General features: G+C 26.0%; 1 protein-coding gene across 2 annotated transcripts in view; it reads left to right on the top strand.

Moving 5' to 3' along the window:
• Positions 1-3,589: 3,589 nt before the first annotated feature.
• Positions 3,590-24,274, top strand: part of LOC107454730 (peroxisomal ATPase PEX1) — a 38,233-nt gene continuing 17,548 nt past the window's right edge. Inside the window, exons 1-10 of one of the 2 annotated variants that reach the window (XM_087159298.1) lie at positions 3,590-3,608; positions 7,092-7,201; positions 9,487-9,633; positions 12,172-12,258; positions 12,469-12,580; positions 14,194-15,089; positions 16,102-16,225; positions 17,104-17,383; positions 20,068-20,291; positions 23,323-23,493. In XM_087159298.1, coding sequence (XP_087015424.1) covers positions 7,115-7,201; positions 9,487-9,633; positions 12,172-12,258; positions 12,469-12,580; positions 14,194-15,089; positions 16,102-16,225; positions 17,104-17,383; positions 20,068-20,291; positions 23,323-23,493 — 2,128 coding nt within the window. In that variant the 5' untranslated portion in view covers positions 3,590-3,608; positions 7,092-7,114. Of the gene's footprint in view, positions 3,609-6,323; positions 6,519-7,091; positions 7,202-9,486; positions 9,634-12,171; positions 12,259-12,468; positions 12,581-14,193; positions 15,090-16,101; positions 16,226-17,103; positions 17,384-20,067; positions 20,292-23,322; positions 23,494-24,274 lie in introns of those variants that run through there. The other variant, XM_043042017.3, reaches the window with a different exon arrangement.

The following is a 24,274-nucleotide window of genomic DNA, read 5'->3' as shown; positions in this document are numbered from 1 at the left end:
CTGACCCTCAAATATGATGGAAAAATATCTGGAAAATATAATGCCAATAGCCTAGACTGGACAGCGACAGAAAGTTATAAATTTTAAACAACATTTTTAATCTTTCGCTATGTCTCAAGAACTTGCAAAGCCAATTAAAATATATTTTCAAACAATTATAAAATTCATACATGCGAAAATATTTCCATTCAAAAAATAATTTTTAATAATTATTTGAAATATTTTATTATTTTGCTTAATAATAGCTGAAATTTTTTTGCATTGTAAGATACACATATTTTTATATAATTTTAAAACTTGTAATTTAGAATGATGAAATACAAAATTTAAACGAAATTAGAATAGTTCTAGGCAAATCAAATTTCAAATGTACAAATTTTTAAAAATTCTGTAATTCAGAATCTATTCGAGCGATTTTGCTCAAATTTCGTATCTTATCATTTAATATTCATGGTTTGAAATGATGTATTGATTTGTACACCTTACAATTTAAAGTTTTTTTTTACTCTTATTTAATTAAAAAAATAAATGATTATTGGAATAATTTTTTTTTACAGAGTACAAAAATTTAATGATTGTATGCCAAAATTTTCCTATTAGGTGAAAAAAAATCTTCAATTATAGCGAAAGCTTCAAAAAGTGAAAATAACATTAAAAAGTTCCATCGCTTTCGTACCTAAAATATGGGGATCATATTTTCCAGATGGAGACTGCACCCCTCCCAGCGACTATCCTCCAAATTAAAGGGTCAAAAATCCTAATATGCCTAAAAAGAAGGCAAGTTTATTCAGAGAAAGAAAATTTTTGTGCTTGATTGCGTAACTAAAAATATATTCGGCATGGCATTCAAGGTAAAATCCTCTAACTTTAAGAATAAGTTCTAATACGTGGAAATCTGATCATAAGATCAAAAGTTATTCAGGGTGATCCCTTTTTTTAGCACTCTTTAAAATCCTTATTTAGTTTTTATCTAAAATTTTAAAAATGAAAGTTTAGAAATAAATTTAATGTTCATTAAATATAACCTGGCTTTCGTCATTGTCATCGCCAAAATAAGTATAATTTCACAATGCATTTCTATTGAAAGCAAAACCATTCTCAGAAATTTCTTTCGTCGAATTCAAAAGTATTGTTTTTGCGAATACCACTGGTAAAAAAAAATATGACAAACAATTATTAATGAAATTATCAAACACAAGCGACCTTCATTATCGTAGAGGAATTAAAACTCTACAAAGAAAGTAATTTCTCAATTCTACATCTACAAAAATTCGCTTTGACATTTCACGGCAGTGTGAAATATAAATGAGAAACTCTTTACAATTTTAAGAACTATTATACCCGTCCCTTAATAAAAAAAAAATTAAAAAAAAAAATATTGATAGATTTATGAATTTTTACGACGGAAATATACTGTGTAAATTTCCATAAAATGAAATATTTTACTTTAAAATAATTCAAAAATATGCAAGATGTTTCCTACAATCACCTTCAAAATGCGGGGAAGTAGGAGCCAAGTATGGATATAGAACTAACTTTGTTGTTATTATTTCTTATGACACTTGGTTAAGCAAAGCTAGCCAGCCATTAGCATTTTGCGAACTGAGTCAGGAAGGTGCGCCTTTAAATTGACAAGAGAGCACCACGAGAGTGAAACTATGTTTTGGTTCAGATATCGTTTATCTTTGTGCAGGGAAACATTTAAGAAAACCTGTTGCTTTAACGCAGTATGTTATTCCCCCCCCCCCTAAATTTTTTTATCACATTGTGAAATGATTATTATTATTATTTTATTTATAATTTTATAACCAACGTTGAACAGCCGATCCAATTCCGAGTTTGCAACTATCAATGTTCAACTCTGTATATTCTTGTAATTTTGAGCAAGATCGTAAGTTAAATACGCTGTCATCACACAAAATTTAGTGGTTGCCAGTGGTGACATATATATATATATATATATATATATATATATATATATATATATATATATATATATATATATATATATATATATATATATATATATTATCATTTCATAGACTTACTATAAAAATTTATTTTACTGTAACATTTTAGTCTTTAAATCTTATTCCTATAAATAATTTTTCAGGCGATTAAATGATAATTTTTTTTTTATTAAGCTTGTCTTCTAAATCTTTTGTTCTATTCCACAATTTTTTTTGTTTCTCTTGATTATTGTAGTTTGCTAAACTTGCTAAGTTTTCTTAATTCTACTTATGTGTTGCCTATTTGAGATCGAGAAAAATTCTCAATTAGTAAATCTAGACACGCATTTCTGTTCAATGCGTTAAATGATTTTTTTTAAAATATATGGTTTACTTTCAAAAGCTATTTTGTAGAAGTTATAGCTCTGTATCTACGTAACAAATAAAACAAAATAATTATATATAATAACTGTCTTAGTTATTTTCGTAATTTCCTTATATGACTAGACATTATTGTGATTATAGTTTTATTTTATTTTATTTATGTAATCTTTTTCTGAATAAATTGGAACATTGTTTCTTTTCAACTTTAAGTACGTTAAGTTTCTATGTTAGATAGTGTGGGCCATTTGAGTTTTATCACCAAGAACTCTTTTAGTTTAATTAAAGATTATTTATTACTTTACCTTTTTTTTAATTTCCGTGGTACCAATTCACTCAATCTTATCCTGAAAGGACAACCGAGCCTGTTGGGTAATTGTGCTTCAATACGCATTCTACTAATCTTTTAATGATCACCTTGTTCATAATTTTATTAGTTTCCTTTAACCAGCTATTTTCATCCTTCATTTATCTCTATTTCGTATTTGTTTGAAATTTAACCAATATTCTACTTATGGCTGACAATATTCAAATACCCATTACAAAACAACTCATTTTCAGTGATATTTTACGATTATGTAATCCTGCCAAAACAAAGTTTTCATATTTCTTCAATGTATTCCTTAGTCTAAACACCGTCACACCACCTGACGATTATTTTTTGATCTAATAATAATAATAAAATTAATAATGATAATAATTAGCTAATAAGACAAATAAAATAGTAAGAAAAATTCAACTAACAATTAGTAAGACAATGCACACTTTTTTTCTTTTTTAAAGTAAATAAATTTACTGAATAAAGTATAGATAAGTGAAAAAGCAAAGATTTTTTTTTTTTGCGATCATCGTTGCTGAAGAAAAAGGAATAATCTATCCCCCTATTGAAATTTGGTGCACAAAGTAATTCCTCAGACAGCCTGTTAGCAGTTGTTTCGAACGCAATTGCAGAAATTTCAGTTAGCAGAAAAAGTATGAGCTTTGGTACAGTTTTATTTACTAAAATGTATCATAGGGGGTGAAACATATTTTAAAGAAAGTCTTTATTTGAAATAAAAGTTAAATTTTTTAAATAAATTTTAAAAATGCTATGCAAGTGTAAAATTAAATTTAAAAAGTGATTTTTGTGTGAAGTTTTTTTTTTTTTACCTATGTTTATATGTGAAAATTTTATTGTCTGCACGTTAAAATAAACCAATATTTTAAAGTAATTGTTTGAAAAAGTTTTATCTGAAGTTATGTACCTTTGAGGTATCTATTGGAAAAATCTTCAACTTGGTATCAATTTCCTTCTCTTTAGTTATTTAGGTGCTTTAATTATGGTTTTATACCATTTTTACTTTTATCTATTTTTTACAAATTCAAATTTTGTTTTAAGTTTGGATAAGCCTAAATTTTTCAATATTAGTTTTCAGTTATTTGCATTTGGGTCACATGCAAGTTTTGATTTATGAAGATGGTGTTGCAAATTCGCGATCGCAACGAACTATAGGGGGCGTTGTTGTATGAGACTAATACCTGCGATTTCTATATGAAAAGTCATTCAGTTACTCTAGAGACGTCGTTAATGTAGCACGTAGCATTGCAACGTTTCTTCTTTATTGTGGCTAATTAAATTTAAAAAAGAAAAATGCTTGATATTCTTTCTTATGCAAACGAAAACAAAATGGTATCTCTTTTTATTAGAGAAGGAATATCCAAAACACATATTTGAACATTAACAGAAAAAATATGTATATTCTTATAAGAGTTAAAACCTAATGCCCGAGAAATTGTTGTACTAAATTTAAAGATATAACATGAAAGGCCTATTTAAACTTTACATTCCATAGTTTTAAGAATCATATTACTTCAAAAATTAAAATGAACAAAAAGTATACATAAGCCTCATAATTTTATGAAATTTAATTTTGTAAACAAAGTTTTTTGACAACAATTTTTATCAAAAAATTTCAAGTTTCAATAAAAATCATTATTTAGAAACTAAGAAACGTAAAATAAAGAATGCTGACGAAACAAAAACAAAAAATCAATTCTTTTTTGTCGCCATTTTTAGTGCTACGAAAATTCGTCTTTGGGATTTGCCAAAAACAAAACAAGATGCAATTTTATTTTTTCAGGAGGGAAATATTTCACCGAAAAAACGAAAATGTACCAATTCCCACAACATGAAACTTTATCTTGGTAAACGTACGTTTTGGAAATGTTGTTTCATTTGAAATCTTATTTATCAGAGTTCATATGGCGATATGATTGTTTTGAATCTATGCTAAACTCTATATCGGCTCATTTTCCACCGAAATCCGATTGACTATTTTGATTTTAAATAAAGTGTTTTATTTTATGATTTGTCGCAAAAATTTTAAGTATAGATTGACGGCACTTAAAAACCGTCAAATCTGTAGCGGCGGTGCCGTTAATGCGTAAGTACCGAATTTTTATTCCATACGTTTCTGAATCATATTACTTCAAACATTGGAATATACAAGAAGTATACATAAACACATAATGTTATACCATTTAATTTTTCAAAAAAAGTATTTTGAGAACAATTTTTATCAAAAAATTATAAACTAAAAAACGGAAAATAAAGAATTCTTAGGATAAAAAAACGATTTTAAGAATTCTTTACACTGAAATAAAAACTTTCATATTGTTTCTTTTTTTATTATTCTTATAGTTCTTAATTAGACGTAAGAAACCATTCTGTAGAGAACCATCATCAAATGAAAAAAAAAATATTTACAAGCAAATTTTTTATTGTAAAAATAATTGCACTTACCTAGGTAAGTGCAATGATTTTTACAATAATACATCAGCTGATTTATAATTCCCGGAGAATTCCAAACTGATAAGTTCCTTGTTTGAAAACTTTATTCTCAAATAATAGATACATAGTTTAACCCTTCATTACTTTTAGATAACATACTACACAGCAAAATTTAATAGTTGATATGGATTTGAATATGTAGCTAAAAACAGAATAGCTGAATTCTAGTTGAACTTATTCTTTCAAAACTAAAAAATACTTACCAAGAAAACGATAAAAAGTAATTAAGAATCAGCACAAATGGCACTATTTCAAGTAACTTGGATAATTTTTTATTGTTGTTTTCCGAATTATATGGATACAGAAATATATACTATTCCATAACGAAGAAGAATATGCTATAACTATCACAATTCTGCTTGTTCTGAATTCATATTTATCCACTGGAATGACGAAAGCAATGTTGACTTCACTTTAATTCGTAATGAATTGAAGACAGAAGAAATGCATTTTACCTTTATACACACATCTGTAACAGTATCCGAAATCGGAAGTCATCAGTTGCAAGTTTGTTGATAATAGAAATTAAAAATTATTGAGGAATTTTTCTTCAAATGTTTGGCGTGTTCTGTTCCTGAAAGATTTACTAATATTCTGGAGTTTTTTTTTCAAGTTCTTCGGCCTTTTCCTTAGGGAAATTTTGTTTCTTATTTGCTGCTAAAAAATGGCGTCTTATTCAGTCAATGATTTTGATGGAACTAAATGAAAAAGTGATAAATTAATGTCTGACGTTTACAGGCTCCCGCTAGACGGCGTACTCGAGCGTTGCAATCGCGAATTGGTTCAGAAAATTCTGCTATCTTCATAAAGTTTTCAAGTTCCTTCTTCATAAATTTTTACTTAAATATCTTTTCAAACATATAAATACTTTTCATCAAGTTTTCTTGAATTATGTTAGTATACTTATATTATAAAATAAGTTAAACTAAAAGTGTATACTTAAATGAATTACGATACGAATTAATAGAGGAATAACTGAGGATCTGATTGGTGTAATATATTTACCTTTGGAAAACTCACCAATCAAATACTCATTTACATCTCCAAATTTGTATACAGTAAAAATGACGCTTTTACTATGCCATTTGTATACTTTCTATTGTATTTAATTTAGGTGAAAGCGTAAATATTTTCTTCCAAGATTTAATAATTTAACTAAACTTGCCTTTTATCTTGTGTTGTTTTCATTTTCTTATTTACATTCTTATTAAATTTTTCTAAATCACTAAATTGTAATGAGATATGAAATTGATTTATTAAATACTTAATCCAATGTTCATAAGCTAATGTTAACATTTATTTCTGCTTAAACCTCAATTTTATGTGTTAGAGTTTTTTTGTTTGTATTTTTGATGAAAGTAAGTATTGTGATACGATCTCATTGAGTAATGAAATGTTAATTATTAGAAAATAAGTTCTATTTATTTTTATACAATTATTCTTTTTTAATTTGTGATTTACTAATTACGTTTTTGCATTTAAAAGCGTACTGTTTTGTTTTGTTTTCAGTTTAGTTTAGAATATCAAAATATCTTACCACAGACATAAATACTTCAATTGTATGATTAAATATACGATTTTGTGTCTGTTAAAGCATTTTTACGACAAGCACAAACTTATCATATTCATGATATAAAAATGTTGATATGGTTGAAAAGTGTTCATTAAAAACTGTCTTGAAAGTAGGCTTTTGTGTTGCATTAATGCCTAAATATGTTGTATTACTTTTAGTCACATAATTACTTAATTATGTTAGGCTATTGTTATATATATTAATGCCTAAAAATGAATTGTTTTGAACAACCTTTTAAAATGTATTTAGTAAAATGTTATGATCTCTTACATTTTATTGGTTATGCTTCTTTGTGCAAAGTAAAAGATGAGAAAAATTGTATATTGATTTTGTGCATTGCATATTTTTATTCTTTCAGAAAAGTTGAACCGATGTAAGAAAATGAATTTTTCAGCTACTGTCAAATTCTCATCTAAAAAAGGATGCTTTGTCTATATTCCTGAGGATTGGTTAACTAATTGTAAATATGTAAGTGTAGAGCATTTAAATTTTCTTTAATCTTAAATATATGTGAAGCATTTTACGATAGTTTAAGTTTAACAAAGTTATTATAATTCTTTTGGAAATAACATGTTAATATTTGTTTAAAATACTATGTAAAATTTATTCGTGCTTAGGCCACCAGTGCAAAATTTGCTGAAAATTCCATGGTTTGCATTTCTTTCTTTCTGAACCAGTTTTAAGCCAGGAAAAACTAGTCTTTTTATGTTAGAAAATCTAGAAAGGAAAATTTGTAAAAGTCGAGACTAATGCTTAGAGAGTTAAAAAATGGGAAATTTGTATTAGATTTTTATCTTATAATATTTTAAATTCCAATTAAATGTATTTCCCTCTCATATTAAAATTCATGAACTAACGAATTTATTATGAAAGTCAATTCAGACTTTTTCCCCATTGAATTTTACACTAGACTCATTGGCACAATAGCCCTTGTAAGCACATAATAATAAAATCGTTTAAAAAAATTAAATAATTGTCTTGATACATATCATCAGTAATATTTTTTTTATGGTAAATTCTATCCAAATTAAATTCTAATTGCAACTTGGTTAATAGTGTAGGCGTCTGCATATTTCCTTTGTTTTTTTTTTAATGTCAGCACTGATGATGCTTGTTTTTTATATATTTTAATATTGCAGCCTATCACTATTTGTGAACAGATGAACAATTAGTATTTTATATTTAAAAATTTTCATTTTAATAATATATTTTTATCAGTCAAGCTTGCTTTAATATCAACTAGCTGAATATCACTTCTTTGTGCCAATTAAAACCGAAATCTAGCAATTTATCACAATTAAGCAATTTTCTAATATACTTATCCCTTCCCTGGCGGGAATGGAGCACAAAACCCGATTTCCACTGTACATATTATTTTTTTAATTAATAATAACCAGGGGTCAGTCTAGGTTTTTTTGAAAGGTACCTATTTTGTGAAAATTTAGGCATAATTTGTGAAATTTAAAACTTATGTTAAAAAATCAACACAAAAAAATAGTAAAATAAGAAAATATTTAAATATTTTACGAAAATATGTATGTAAGATTGAGATACAGAATTCGGGGTCCCTTTCTTTTGGATATTATTTACGGTCAGTTTTACTGAAATCCCATTTCTGGTTGCCATGATATTCTTCGTTGCTTTTGCTTTTACCTACAGGTTACCTCAACTTTTGTTTACAGTTATGTGATTGGTTCTTGTTTTATTTTTGTATGCATTGGTTTATTTTTAAATCCCCATACATAATAGAGGGCCCCCAATTAGAAACTATTGGCAAGTCATAATTGTATTTCTTGAAAATATTTACAGTACTATTTAATTCTGGAAAGCCATAAAAGATATAAAATCTATATCCTAATCTTGGAACGGTTTTAAAAAATTCTGCTTTACCATTCAAAGGGGAAATTTACTCACTTGGGAAAATATCAGAACGATAATGTTCCACTGATTGAAAGAGAAGAAGCCAGTTGCTTTAACGATGCTGAGATAACAAACTGAAATAGACATACATGCTGACTATGTGAATTAAAAAATAGCTATGTTGATGCAAAAACTGGAAGTTCTTTCAGTTAGTGGTTTAATATTCAATTAAACTTAAAAGTTAAATATTCACTATGATTATAATACACAAATGTAGCGAAATGAACACATTATATCAAGTTGGTAACAACAAAATATAAATGACTGGAATATTTATGCCATTTACTAATTTTCATAACATTAATACTCATTCAAATTGCATGAAAATGAACTATTAAAAACTATTCTATTAAAAAAATGCAAATGAATATTATAAAACTTTTTTTTTTTAGCTTTTTTAAGAGTCAAATAAGTTTTTTTGTTATTATTTATTTTTTAAAAAAATATTTTGACAAAATTTTCTACTAATAGTATAAAGTGTTCCCTTGCAATTTATCAAAAAACTTTATTTTGGAAAATTAAAAAAAAAAAAAAATGAAAGGAAGAAATAGGACTGGAGTTAACATTTGTATGAAAAGGTAGCTATGAAAATTGAGACTCATTTGCATGTTTATTAAAGTTGCATCAATATTCATGCTTCAAAATAATGTTAAAAACTAAATTTTATACCCAGACCTATATTATTTAACAAATCACTAAAATATTTATACCTTTATTTTATTTTATTATTATTTGCATTTGAAAAAAAACATTGTAAACTTATTTTTAATTTAATTCCAATATAAATTTGAAATTTTCTGTTATTTTAATATTGTTTGTGTTATTATCTTTAGGATATAAAAGCCTTCAAGCTTCTTTATGGTGAAAATAAAGAAGCATATATTTCTTGCTTGCCTACTAAGCTAATGATAGATCCAAATCCATATATTTTAATTAATGCTAAATTTGCTGAAAAATTAGAGCTTAAAGAGAAGGAAAAGGTATATTTTTTTCTGTTTCTTTTTTCTTTTATGAAATTTTGTGTATTTTAATAACTGTGACATTTTGTGTAAAGTTTATATATTGTAATATCATATTAAAATGTCTTATTTATTTCAGATTTTATAACCGTTTTTTTTTCATTTTTTCATATTTTTTAATTTAATTACATTTGATCCAGAAATGATGGGAAATAGGTAGGCAATAATATTTTCTGAAAATTTTCTGTTTATTTCCAAAAGTAATTTGAAAGGTTGGAATAGCTACTCAAACTACTCCGTAACACAGCTTTTGCACTAAAATGATATTTTTTCCAAATTTGCTCAAAAACTTTAATAATACTCATAGAACAGAAAGCATGACTTTGGCCCAATTTAGTGTCACAATTGTGCGAAAAAATCAGGTTTGTTGCTCCAAAACAGCAAAAAATTTCATTTTTCATCAAAATTTTGATTAACATGTTTAGTTAGGTGTTTTTTCTCCCCATCGATTAGAGCATGTCAAAATGTTATTACTAAAATAATAAAATTCATTTGTTCAGTAATTGCACTTAAGCGTTGTAATACACAAAAAATCACTGGGAGAACATGAACAATAAGCTATGACGCATCTCTTAGGACACGTAATTCTCCAACTCTGAAAAAAGAAAAATAGTGTGCTAATAGATTATGTAAGTGGAATTATATCTAAACTTTAAATGCATTTGAACTAAAATCTTTTTTATCAATCTCTTTTTCTATCTTTTTTTAATTTTTTTTTCTATCATATTAAATTACATTTTTACTTATACTTGATGCAGGTGTTTTTTCAGTTCTAATTAAAAGCCTTAATTATACAAACTCTTGTTTTGAAATTTTTGTTTTTCTTATCAATAGCCAGAAAAATTGTGAATGTGCATATTGATCGATGGATAAAGAGCTATAGAATTCATATTTTCAATTGGGACCTGTTTTTATAGAATGTGACTCTAGAAATGCAGAATTTGACTATTGTGTATTAATAATGTAGTGTTTAAAATTTTGAAATTCGAATAACATGTTTAAATGGCCAAAAATGACAATGAAATCAGGCATGTCAAAAAGTGGATTTCAAACAAATCCTTAACAAATAGTCATTATTGAAATGCAAAGTTCGATTGAGTTAATAACATTGTGTGTCATAAGTAATTAAAAATATGAAAATGTGAGAAACCATATAAAATATATGTAATTGAGGGAATCCTGCAATTAAAGAAGTGATTACTGAAATTCAAATAATACCATCCTATTAAAGATATCGTAATTTACAAAACCATGTGGAAATGAACAAAAAAAGGCAATCAGGGCGATGCGACTCGCCACCTAGAATTAACTCTGGATTAATAATCTTATATATTATTAATGATAATATGTTTTTCTTATTGGTGGTGGTAAATAAGTTTAAAATGGGAATTTTATTTAGTTTCAAATATTGGCATATTTCTCTTCTCTAATTATTTAAAATGCATATTTATTTAAATTAGATAAACGCTTGCAAAAATAAATTTTAAAAGAGTAATTCTTTGTTGCATTTCTATTATACTTTTCTTAATCAATTATGCATTTTTCCAAGCTCTGTGAAATATGATATAAAATAGTAATTTACATTCTCAATTATGCTCAAAAATATAATTTTGCAAACACTATGCTTCCTTGAATCAAGAGAGTTTTTGCTCCAATCTGCTCCAAAAACCAAATTTATTTGCTTCAAATCCATTTTTTCTGCTCCAAAATGTTTATGCTACTATTCCATCCCTGAATTTGAAATTGTTATAATTTTTTTTTAAAAGTTATTGTAATCACCAATAATAAAATTCACAAAAGTGAAGATAAAATAATATCGTAATGGTATAGATTATTATATTTTGATTCATTCAAAACTTTGAAACAAGTGTTCTTGTTAAAATGGATTAATATAAATAAATTTTTCTCTCTCTTTTCATTATTTATTTAGCAAGATTAAACAGGCTATAAAAATCGGTATTGAAACCAATCTTTTTAGACACCCTATTGTCAACAAGGTATTATTGTCTAATGTAAGATCTTATTTTCTTTCTCAACACTTCAGATGTATCCACACTAAGAGTTAAGATAGATAGGAAGAAATTGTTTCTGTATACCATGTTTTTTTTTTGGCATAATTTCAAAAAATAATACTATTAAATATACAAATATTAACTGGGGCATAAAAACTATCGCAAAAGATTTTCTGTTGATTTTTCATAAAATTTAGAATTATCTGCAAATGTTTCTCAGTAATGTTTAAGAGTTTGGAAGTGAATTGATTATTTGTTTCAGTTTTATCAGAATTAATGTATAGGTAATTTTACAAAAAAAAAGCCAATATTTGGCTTTTAAAATTGCAGTTTTTGCAATTTTGAACGTCAGTGGTCTCTTCTGAATAAAATATTAAAAGTTAAATCACATTGTATGCACATATGTTAAATAGCATAAAAATTTTGCCTTGCTCATTAATATTAGTTGGTTTGTTGTGATACTAAGTTCTTTTTACAATAATTTTAGGTATTTCTTCAACCATTAAACACATGCCCTTCTAATGTTCAAGAAGTTATGATAGAGCCATTGACTGCAGATGATTGGGAAATATTGGTGGGTGAGAAGTATTCAGTATTTTTACTAAAACAAGTTTGATAATGCATTTTTAAAATTTAAATAGTGAGGATGTATGAAAACGTATAATGTTAAAGCAACGTATCCGTATGCATATGTTGCTTTATGTATGTTACCACATCTTATTTATTTAAAGTTTAGGTTTTGAATGAGTTATCAAAAATTCATAATTTTTTATCACTTTTATAGGAATTAAATGCAAAGATTATTGAAAGAGATTTGATGAATCAGATTCGTATTGTTTGGAAAGGCCAGGTTTTCCCAATATGGGTGAATAACACTTCTATATTTGTTAAAATTGGTAAGATTTTATTTTTTATGAATGTACCTAAATTTTAGAACCAAATAAGCATAATTTTTTAAATTTATTTTTGAATATTAGAAATTTGTATAATTGTATATCATTTGAACAGATTGTAAGTCAAAAACTAAATTAGTCACAAGTTTGAATATTAGAGATGCCTCTCAAGATAAGTTTTCTACAAACTTCTGATAACTATAAATACAAAAATTCAAACATTCTTTTTACTCAATTTTAAAGCTAGTCCAGAAAACAATATTGAGAGCAATTCTCCTGCTAAAATTGATGTGTTTCAAGCCATAAAACTAATTTCTAGTGCTTGAAGTACTATCTGCACAAGATAATAATTTTTTTTAACGTTGTGTTTTTTTAAAGAAAGCAACATATTCCAATTTATGTTATGTACATTTTACCATTTTTGCAGTTAATTTAAAGCAATTATTTTTAGTTAAAATTTGAAGAATTTAGAATTTAAATGCTACAATAAATCTGGGATGTAATTAACTGCATTTATATTCCTTTTTTATCAGGCCTTGTAGATTTATAAAAAATATACATCAGTTGAATCAGTTGAAATTTAGCCAAATTGTAATGAGTGTGAATTTTAAAAATGTTTCTTTAATTTGATGTTTTCAATAAGAATGTAAAAATTTAGATAATAGTTATTCAATTGACTAATTTTCTTTTTCTTTAACTTCTTTATTTTTAATAAATATTAATAGTAGATATTGCAAAATTGTAAATTGGAATACATTTCCTGACAAATGTATTAAAATAAGCATGGTATTTTCTTCATTGTAATAATATATTATTTGTACACATTTTAAATTGAAATGTATATTCTTACATAATTTCCATTCTTTCATTTTGAAAAATATTTAACTATTAAAACATTTTAAAAATATTTAACTTATTATTTTAATTTAAATATTCAAATTTAGATGCTACATTATGGCAAATAATTTACAGTTCTTTTAATAGATTTACATTCTCTTACTTAAGAGTCTGTTTGATCAACTTTTTTCAAACATTGCAAGATGCTTTTTTTTTAATTGAAGAAGTTTAAATATAATACAAAATTCCTTCAGTTGTTTTGGAACATTTACTTTCTAAATAACTTACAAATAACATTAAAAATAAAGTAAGTAGTTTTGTAACATTGTAAGCATTTATTTAGTTAATAACTTATACACATAACAAAATTACACTTAAGTGTTTTTTTTTGGTAATATTTAGCAACATTTATTATTAAAACAATTTACTAACATTATCCAAAGTAATTTGAGTTGTTTTATAGCATTGATTAGCATTTATTTTATTCACAACTTAAATATTTTTGTTTAAATTATATGATATTATTTTTAAAATATAACATTTGTAAAATTGTTATAATTTATTTTTTTAATAACTTATACACTTAACAGTTTCACACTTAAATTGTTTTGTAATATTTAGCAACATTTATCATTTAATCAATTTACGAATATTATCCAAAGTAATTTGAGTTGTTTTATGACATTAATTAGCATTTATTTTATTCACAAATTAAAATATTTTTTTAAAACTTTTATATTATTATTTTTAAAAATTTAACATATTTTTATATATTTTAGCTCAAACCAATCCTTTATCTCAGCCGCTTTTGTTAGCAGAATTCACAGAGTTACATATTGTACCTAAGGAAAGAAAGTCCACTGAGTTTCTAAAATCGCCTGAATCTGAAAAGTCCACTAGAAAGTCATCTCCTTATTCTCAATTCATGCATCTTCGTAAAAGCAAATATTCCACTCCTAAATCACACTACTTTGATCCTACCAGAGAGAATGGTAACAGTGATACCAATTCTTATGACTTTGAAACTAAGAACCTTTCCGCTGCTGTAAGAGCTCTTTCACTTTTTTCTTCTTTTTTTTCGTCTCCTATTGAAGAAAAAACAGAAAGGTCTGAAGAAGATTTTAAGTCACTGGATCTTGAAGGAGTTCTGCGAGTGATACCATATAAAAGATCCGATTCTCAGGTGCTGCCCATTGCTGTTCGAGCTACGACGGTCTTTATCTGTGCCTCTACCTACATTGAACTCTGCGGTAATGACGAAGAAATCCCTCCTTGCTTTGTCGCCATTTTGCAAAAGTATCCTTCTCCCGAGAGCAGGAAAGATAAGAGCAAAGGTGCTCAACAGAAGTTGTCGAAAGATGCTAAAGATGGACCTTCCAGTGAGCCCAGTAAGCCTTTAGAGAAGAAAAGAAGTAAATCTAGTGTGATACCTACAGCGGAGGAACGGCCACCCCCTTTCAATTCTGTGACAGTCACAGTTATGGTTGTGAAATCTTCTGAAGAGGATGAGTTCAATTTGCCTTTGAGTTTATTTTATTCTAGAAATTTGATAGTTGTTCCAAGAGAGTTGAAAAAGTGTCTTAATTTAGAAGTTGCATCGCTGGTTCGAGTACAGGGAGTTCAGAGCAGTCCTACTAGTTTGAATAAAATAGTTTTACATCCTGTATCTAGTTTGGTAGGTATTTTTTTTTATAACTATACTTAATTTTTTCAAAATGTCTTTACTTTATATCTTCTCAGTGCATTGTTTGTTGATGATTATTAGTGTTTTTTTTCAATTTACCTCTATTAGCGTTAGTTTAAAAAATCAGAAATTTTGCTAATAAATTTATTGCGGCAAAATTAAATTTTTTAATAGAAAGAATTTTTTAATAGATTTTTATGTTCAATTAAGCTTGAGGAAATGTTTTTAACCCTATATAAAGTAGTATACAATTGAAATTTCACATTATTTGTGGCACTCTATTCATATCTACAGTGCCCTCCTAGAAAAAAAAAAAAAAAGAAAGAAAAGAAAAAGAAAAAAGATTCACATAATTAATATAACTATAAGTGTAAAATTTTTTTTCCTTCTATCAGTGCTATAGAAAAAATTAAATTATATTACAGTTAATTAGAGTAATTAAAGCTTTATTACTCTATGATTAAAAATATTACTTTTTCAAAAAAATTATCTGAATAAGTTAGATTTATACATATTTCTAATATTTAAAATGAGACATTACTTCAAAAAATAAAAATTTTATGTTTTGATATCAGAAATCTTATTCTTTGTGTGCCATCAATGCATATAATGTATTCAAGAAATATTGAAAATTTTAATAAAAACCCTTTTTGACTTACATGCAGTTAAAAATGTATTTAATTTTATTATATATATTTTTAAAAAAAATGTAAATTTTGGTGGAAAATTCAGTTTAGAGCCTGTTGCATTAAATGTATAGAAAACAAAAACATCAACAAAACAGAAAGACAAACAAAAACAAACATCACAATCGATGCAACAACAAGTGTAAAATTGTTTTTTTATTGCCTAGCACTAAGAATGATTTTAATTTTATTATTTTTTGATTTGTGTTTTTGTATAAATATTTTGTAATTATTATTTCCTTGAATTATAGCCTTATTTCGTTTTAATATTTATTTATATGAAAAAAGAAATTAAATTAGTATTTCTTATTTTTCAGCCTCCAAAGGTGACAGATGAAATATTATCTGCAAACTTGCACAATTGGGCTTTTAAAAGTGATGATCCCCTTGATGCATCATATGTCATCTCAGATGGAACTCTAGTTAGTTTACGCATTTATGGTAAGATATTCATGTATATTACATAACGTGTTTTTAAATCTAAACATATAAATTTTAGATTTCTCTCTCTCATTTTTTAATGTATTTCATTACCTGTAAACTCATATTTTTATTAAAAGAATAAAATTTTAAAAGATAAAAGCACAGCATTAAAAATTTCAAATCAATATATTTCAGTTGTTAAAATAACATGCAAGCTTGAATGTTACATTGGAACATTATCAATGCAAAATACAAAAAAACTGGTGATGAAGTAACTAATGATGTAAATAAGATATAAAAGAAACAGTGGATCTGAGGAAAAGATTTCTCTCATACTTTTTAACTTCATTTTCCTATTGGAGGATCCACTATAAGTTTTATTTATAATCTTTTTTCTTTATCATTTTACTGTATTTCACATGATGATGATGTTCAGTTTTAGCTTAAAACTTCTGTGTAGCTTTAACTACTCATATTTTTTTAAGAAGAATATTTCTTTATGAAGATGGTTTTAAAAGATAAAAACACAGCATTAAAAATTTTAAATCAGTATATTTCAGTTGCAAAAATAACATACAAGCTAGTTACATAACAAGCTAGTTACATTAGAACATTATCAATGCAAAATACAAAAAAAAAAAGTGGCGAAGTAAATAAGACATTAAACTAACAGTGGTTTGGGTGAAAAGTGCTTTTTGATTCACACTTCCCTATTGGAGGATCTGCTATTAGTTTTATTTATCATTATCCTGTATTTTGCATAAACGATGATATTCAGTTTTAGCATTGACACTTCTGTGTAATTTTTAGTACTATTATATATATTTATTGTAAATTTTAACTTTGTGCTTTCGTTTTTTTTAAAACTTAGGTTTAATTATGCTATTTATTTTTAGGGCAAAAGTATGAATTTTTTGTAAGTTTATTAGAAAATATTGAAAAGAGTGTGACCATGAATTCTTCATCTCTGAGCACTACATCATCTGTTAGCACACCTGAACAAAAGCCTGTGTCAGAGTATCCACTTTATGGTTATATAAATCAGAGTAATATCAGTAAAATTATTCATATTGCTGGCACTCAAATGTGTAACTCAATTCATGTTGATCGTCCATATTTAAGAAATCCTGATAGTTTATATTTGGATTTTCCCGCACCTACTTTGGAGGGTTTAGGGTAAATATTTTTAGCTTTATTTTTATGCATGACTTATGAATCTTTTGTTTTTTTTGTATGTAGTTGATAAAATTAATTGTTGTTAAATAATAATGTCATCTTGACAAATTTTAAACAAACTATATCTTAGTTGATTTTAAATATAAATCATTAAAATGCAAATCAGTTAAATATGAGGAATTTTAATATATTATTAAAATTTATGTTATTGAAGATCTTTTTCTTTTAAAGAAGTGATCAATGATGTTTTTCCCTCCGTCTTTCTTCAAAAAAAAAAAAAAAATTCTTTTTTTTGAGAAAAGATTAATTATCATTTTTTTTATTATTTTATTAATTATCATTGTTTACGAAATTTTTTTTATAGCATATATTTTTTTTTAATCTGGACTAGCTCTTGTAGGGAAAATCTTGTTTTTTTTTTCTCCTTCATTTTCTTAAATTTCAACTTATTTATTAATTGAATAAAGTAATTGCAGTTATAAATTTTTTTAAATCATTTTATGTATATACAGTCAAACCCCGCTATAGTGAACCTTCAAGATACCGAAATTTCGGTTCACTATGATCCGTTACTATATCCGTTATATTGAGTTCACTATATCCGTTACGCAGGCAATTTCACTAATGGTTCCCAAACTCCTCCCTTTTATTACATTATATTCATATAAATGACTGAAAAATATTATGTAGTAGCAAAAAATGTGTTATTTTTCATCACTCTTCGTCTTGCGTACAAATAAAAATTAGTAATCGTTAGCTGATGAGCAATCCTCAACATCAAATATGGAAACACTTCCCGACTCTCAGATAATTTTTCCTGAATTGTTATTCCGCTTTTTAAACCTGTCTAACCTGCCATTCAAGCACATAAAAGTAGTTTCTATAGATGGTTTTAAAAATCGGTATATGTATTTATTTTGAAGTAGAAATTTCAAAATTATTACAAAGAAAATGGGTTGGAAATCAGTCGAAGACAGAAAAAAGTTCATTATATCCAACTTCCTCACTTTTTTGGTTCACTATATCCACAAAAAATAACATTATACGTGTATAGCAAGGCACGGGACCGAGCATTTCGTTCACTATATCCAGGAGTTCACTATAAGCCGTGTTCACTATAGCGGGGTTTGACTGTATTATGTAATATAAAAATAAATGCTTTAAATCTTTTATGATTTTGATAATAAAATTGTTATTTGTAAAAAAATATTAAAATTTCATTTGTTTAAAGGTGTTAATTTAAGTTTCATTAATACTCCTTATTTCATTAATAATTAATAAAATCAGATAACATGATTGATATTATGCTTAATTTATAGTCAGGTCTTTTGTATACACCTTTTTTTTTTATACAGCTCTGAGCTTTTGCATCATGCCAACTCATTATGCCAAAATATCTATTTTCTTTACTCAAAATTTAACAACAGAAATTTTTCTCAACATATATATATATTTAAAAAGAAAATGTTTTTCAAGTTTTAATTATACTTTTTTTAATGTTAAGATTTTTGCGTTTATATTAATTTTTATCAAGATAATAACTTAAATACCTTATTAAAAATATTTTTTTTATAAGTAATGAAGTACAAATTGAAAAATCATATTTACATAAAGTACATTTTCTTCTACAAAAACTTTTATGTCCCACATATTCTTTAATTTATTGTTTGTTGTTTGAGATTCCCACTGTAGCTAGTTTGAAAAATTTAACTCTTTACAGATTTATGTGTCATATTTAATTAATTTATTTATTTTATCATTCATTAAGTAAGGTTCCAAGTCATTTAACATAAGTTTCAATTTACATCTTCATCAATTTATACCAATGTTTTAATAGTTCTTAATTTATTTTGAATCATAAGATGATTTTATCAGTTTTACAGAAAAGATCAGGGAGATAGTACTCTATTTTATTATTTAAAATACATGTAGTTACATATACATTCCACTACATTTCCACTGCTATGAATTCTTCTACATTTCCTCAATTCTAGAAATTTTCAGCTAAAAAATAAATGCCACATAAATAAATAAGATAAGTAAAACCTGTAAAAAAGAAAAGGGATGATACATCTTCTATAATTTTACGTAGACGTAGAGTTACTAATTTTTAAAAAAAATCGAATGTGTCATTGATATGTCTATTAAGCCACAATCTTATGTTAACCTTTGCGTCTGGCCAAGGTGTTCCTTTTGAGTTATTGAGAGGGAGTTTTTAAGCTATTAATCAACTAAATTAAAATCTCCATTCCTAATGTGGTAACAAAATTATGTATTTTTACCTTTATCCACTGGTTTCATAATTAGTAAATAAAAAAACATTTAGATTTCTCTTGAATCGTGAATTATATGTTTTGTTTATGGAAGTTTAAGTGAATCAGAGTTTTCTCTTTATGAGTATAGTGTAAGTATTCTTTAATTAAAATGATCTCAATAGTTATTTATACTTAATACATGAAAAAACTGTTCTTAACTTTTCTGAAAAGCCAACATTAATTCAATTTTAATAATCCTAAGGAATCAGTTTTTTTATTTTTAAATTTTGAGAAAGTTAAGTTCAGAATTATTCTAAATTCAGTCTTTTTGCTATTCTAGTTTGTAATATTTACATTATTATTAATTTAGAGTCTATGAAATTTTTCTTCATAATTTTAATGTATATTAATATAGTTTTAATGTTTCAGGGGTGTGAAGAAGCTGTCTGAACAAGCTTTTGAAATATTAGAGTTTTGGCTAAAGCTTCGACCTCTCAGTTATGTTTCAAATCATCCAAATACTTTTAATGGAAGCTTATTAATCTGTGGTCCAAAAGGTGTTGGTAAAAGTTCATTTGCTACAGCTCTTTGTAAGAAATTAGCTAATCATTACCATGTTTTTGTTAAAATCATCTCTTGCTTACCATATAAAGGTGAGTTCAACCACAGTCTTTATTTTTTTACAATGTTAGATACAAAGTTAAAGTAGAACGCAACTGTCACATTTTTTTTAAACTACATGTTTTTAAGTGAATAGTTGTGATGTTTACTTTCAGGTCCTTGTATGGTGTGGTAAAACTTTATGATCTTTGTAATTTAATTTGAATCATATATGTATTAATTTTAAGTCTTAAAATGATCAGATTTTGTATTTTACTGATTGGATCTTATTATTATATTTAGTTTCTTTATGAAGAAAAAAAATGTAAGCTTGTTATATATTATAAGACAGTATCTATTTCTAGTTATAAGAACCATAATTATGCCACACTTGGTGGGGGGAAGGGGTTTGTAAAATTTTGACAAGGGTGGCTACAAGAAGTGTGAAATCTCATATTTTAGTTAAAAAAGAAATATTTAAAATCACTTTCTAAATACTTTTTTAATTTATTTTTTTTTCATATTTTTTTCACTAAAATAAGAATTTATACAATAATAATTATCACAAACATAACGAAAAGAAATAGTTAAAGTTTAAGAAGGAAATTTTAAATGTGTTTTATAACATTGTTTAATTGAACTGCTAGAATCAGCTGATATAATACAGTGTCATATGTGACAATAGGTGTTTCCCTTAATTTCTATACAGTTGTTAGAAGAAACAATTTAAATAAATAATGTTTGTAGTTTCAAAATAGTTTTATTGATATTTTATGCTTGAATTAAAGAAATAAGAAAATTATTCTGTTGCAATCTTCTAAATATTTTTGTCATTGATGTGTTATTCCAGAACATTAAAATATGTTTCAAAATTTTCAATCAACAAAAATTTATATTTCTCCATGTTATTAAATAATTAGTGCATAAATCTAACGAAGAACACTGTAATAACTTTCAACCTACTAATCAGATTTTCAATTGCTAAGAGGTTTCAATTTCCCACCCTTAAATATGTTAATTAATTTGCGCAAATGATATTTTAAGTTTAAAAAAAATTCACACCCAAAACATTCTTTGTATAAATTAACATACATTTCTCATCAATCCCACAAATTAAAGGGGTAGTCAGAACCTGGGAAACATAATTCCAATACTTTGGTCTGGAAAGCAATTAAAAGTTTGAATTCCCTTTATGTCGATTTCACTTTTTGTACATTTTGTTATACCCCTGGAAGTGTTAAAGTTAATCACACAATAATATTTTGCACATAAATTAAAAAAGTGATTTATCTAAAGGTAATTTAATGCTGAAAATGTTTAATATTTTTTATTATTATCATTTTGGTAGAAATTTTTTTAATTGCAAAGTGCACAAGTTTTTATTTCATTTTAAGGTATGTAAATTTATTACATTATTGTTATGTTACACTGCGGCATTTCTCCCATAACTCTCCACTCAACAGCTATGTAAATTTAAATGACAAAATCCAAAATTGGAATAGAGTCCGTAGAATAGTTTTTGAGAAGTGAAACTTAAGAAATGCAACATTTTTGAAATTTTAGTACTCAGATAGAGGATTTCTATCGAATTTTGTTTTTTAACATTTAAAATTATGTAAAAAAAATTTTTAAACCCTACAGTTCAAAAATTTTTCAACCATGACTAAATTAAATAAAAGTAATAAATAATCTTAAAAAAAATAATAATTTACATAAAATAATATTTGAATAAATGAGACCTTTGAATATTAATCCTATGAATAATAATTGTATGAATACTATTTCTATTTATTACAATACTAATTACATTACTAATACTAATTCTATGAATACTATTTTTTTAAATTACATTGTGATATTTTGATTGTGTATCTGTTCGTAATATTTTGCAGAGCTTAGCATTCAGATAGAATCATGTTTTTGCATGAACTAAAATTCAAAAATTGGAATAGAATCTTTATAATAGTTTTTATGCAGTGAAATTTTAAAAGTGCAATATATTTGAAATGTTAATTCTTAGAAACTATTTAGAGGATTTCTTTCAAATTTTGTATTTTTACATTTAAAGTTACATAGTCTAAAATTATGTAAAAAAAATTAAAAAATGTAAACGTTACAGTTCAAAAAATTTTCAACCATGATTAAATTAAATAATAAAGTAATTAATTAAGTGAAAAAAAATTTCATGAAATTATCTTTGAATAAAGGAGACCTTTGAATATTAATCCTATAAACACTATTTTTATTTATTTCATTTCAATACTTTGATTGTGTATCTGTTTCTAATATTTCACAGAGTTAGCATTCAGGCAGTATCATGTTTCTGCAAGAAATGTTTCTGCATGTTTGTGTATCTGTTCATGTTTCTGCATGCTTGGTATTCATTTATCGACCCACTGAAGGGATGAAAGGCTGAGTCAACCTTGCCCGGCCCGAGGATCGAACCAGGGACCTGTGGCACGACAGCACGAATCGCTACCGCTCAGCCACCGGGCGTCATTATTAATTTAAAGTTTATGAAATTTTTCTTTATAATTTTAATGTATATTAATATAGCTTTAATATTTTAGGGGTGTGAAGAAGTTGGCTGAACAAGCTTTTGAAATATTAGAGTTTTGGCTAAAGCTTCGACCTCTCAGTTATGTTTCAAATCATCCAAATACTTTCAATGGAAGCTTATTAATCTGTGGTCCAAAAGGCTTAATTTACTGTTGAACAGTTAATAAACTGTATTGCTAAGCTGAACTATTAGCACCAATTAGTTGTTATTATTTATTTAAATAGTTAATCAACTTAATTTCTAAGTTAACTATCACCATAAAAGAACTAAAAGAGTTTAATGTATTTTTTTTTCAGTCTTCTATGTTTATATAATTTATTTGTGAATTTATTCATCGTTAGAATCAAATGTTGAATGTGACAAATGAAGAGTTCTAAACAATTGACTAGATCCACAGGGATATTACATTATTATTTTGTAAAAAAGTTCTCTATGCGTTTATTTAAATACAATTCTTTATATACAATTCTTTATATATATATATATATATATTCATAAAAACTGTTTGTTATATTGTTTTTAAGGAAAACGTGTAGATACTATTGCAAAAAAGTGGGATGAGTGCCTTATAGAAGCAGCTTATTGTCAGCCATCAGTTATATTGTTTGAAGATCTTGACTTTATTGCTGGTTGTCCTACTTCACACGAACAAGAAGCTGGACCTGATGGATTGTATTTTTCTAATATTGTACAAGGTAAGTAAAATAGATATGATTTGATGATAGATATAAATTCCTATAAATATTTTATTCTCTTCTGATAGGTTTGATTTTAAAACCATTATTCACATATGAATTTGCTTTTTCTTTCTGAAAATTTAATTTGTATTAAAAATCACTGGATTTTACCTTACTCTTCATCTATTTACAAAGCATTAGAAGAGGTGGAGTTAGTTTTAAGTGGAGTATCATCATGTTTTTACTCACTGTCATTAATTTTGCTTTCTCTGAGACCGATTTTTCACTTTCATTGACAAAGTATTTTAAGTTCTGATTTGCTTCTTTGAACAACGAAAAGCAAAATAAATTACTCTACTGGTGAAATTCACACCACTGGTTTATAGCCGAAGCTTATATAATGCAGGATTTAATTATTGACAACCATTGTGAATGTGCAGCGAAGTGCACTATTGTGACTGAGAGTCCTTTTATTAGTGTGATGGGAAAGTTTGGAGAGAGAAGTACTAGCTAAGGTGCTGTCAGGGTTCATAGTTGTCCTGATTTTCGTTATGAAAAATATTTCAACCTTATTTGTCCTGATATTCTTGATTTTTCTGTGTGTTCGGTACATCCCACTTTCTTAGAATATAATTGCATATTTTTAAAAAATAAATCTGACGAGTTGTAATTTGATTTTTGATAAAACATCTTTTTATTTTAATAATGCCAGTGGAAATTGCAAAATTTAATAGTTCAAATTTGGGATCGAATACTAATTATATACATGATTCAGGCCTTACTCAGGGGATTCATTTTT

The sequence above is a fragment of the Parasteatoda tepidariorum genome, chromosome 1, assembly GCF_982258835.1.
Source record: "Parasteatoda tepidariorum strain Cologne lab strain chromosome 1, Ptep-v5.0, whole genome shotgun sequence".
Classification (NCBI taxonomy): Eukaryota; Metazoa; Arthropoda; class Arachnida; order Araneae; family Theridiidae; genus Parasteatoda; species Parasteatoda tepidariorum.
The sequence above is the reverse complement of the archived record's forward strand: the minus strand, read 5'-3'. Positions and strand labels throughout refer to the sequence as shown.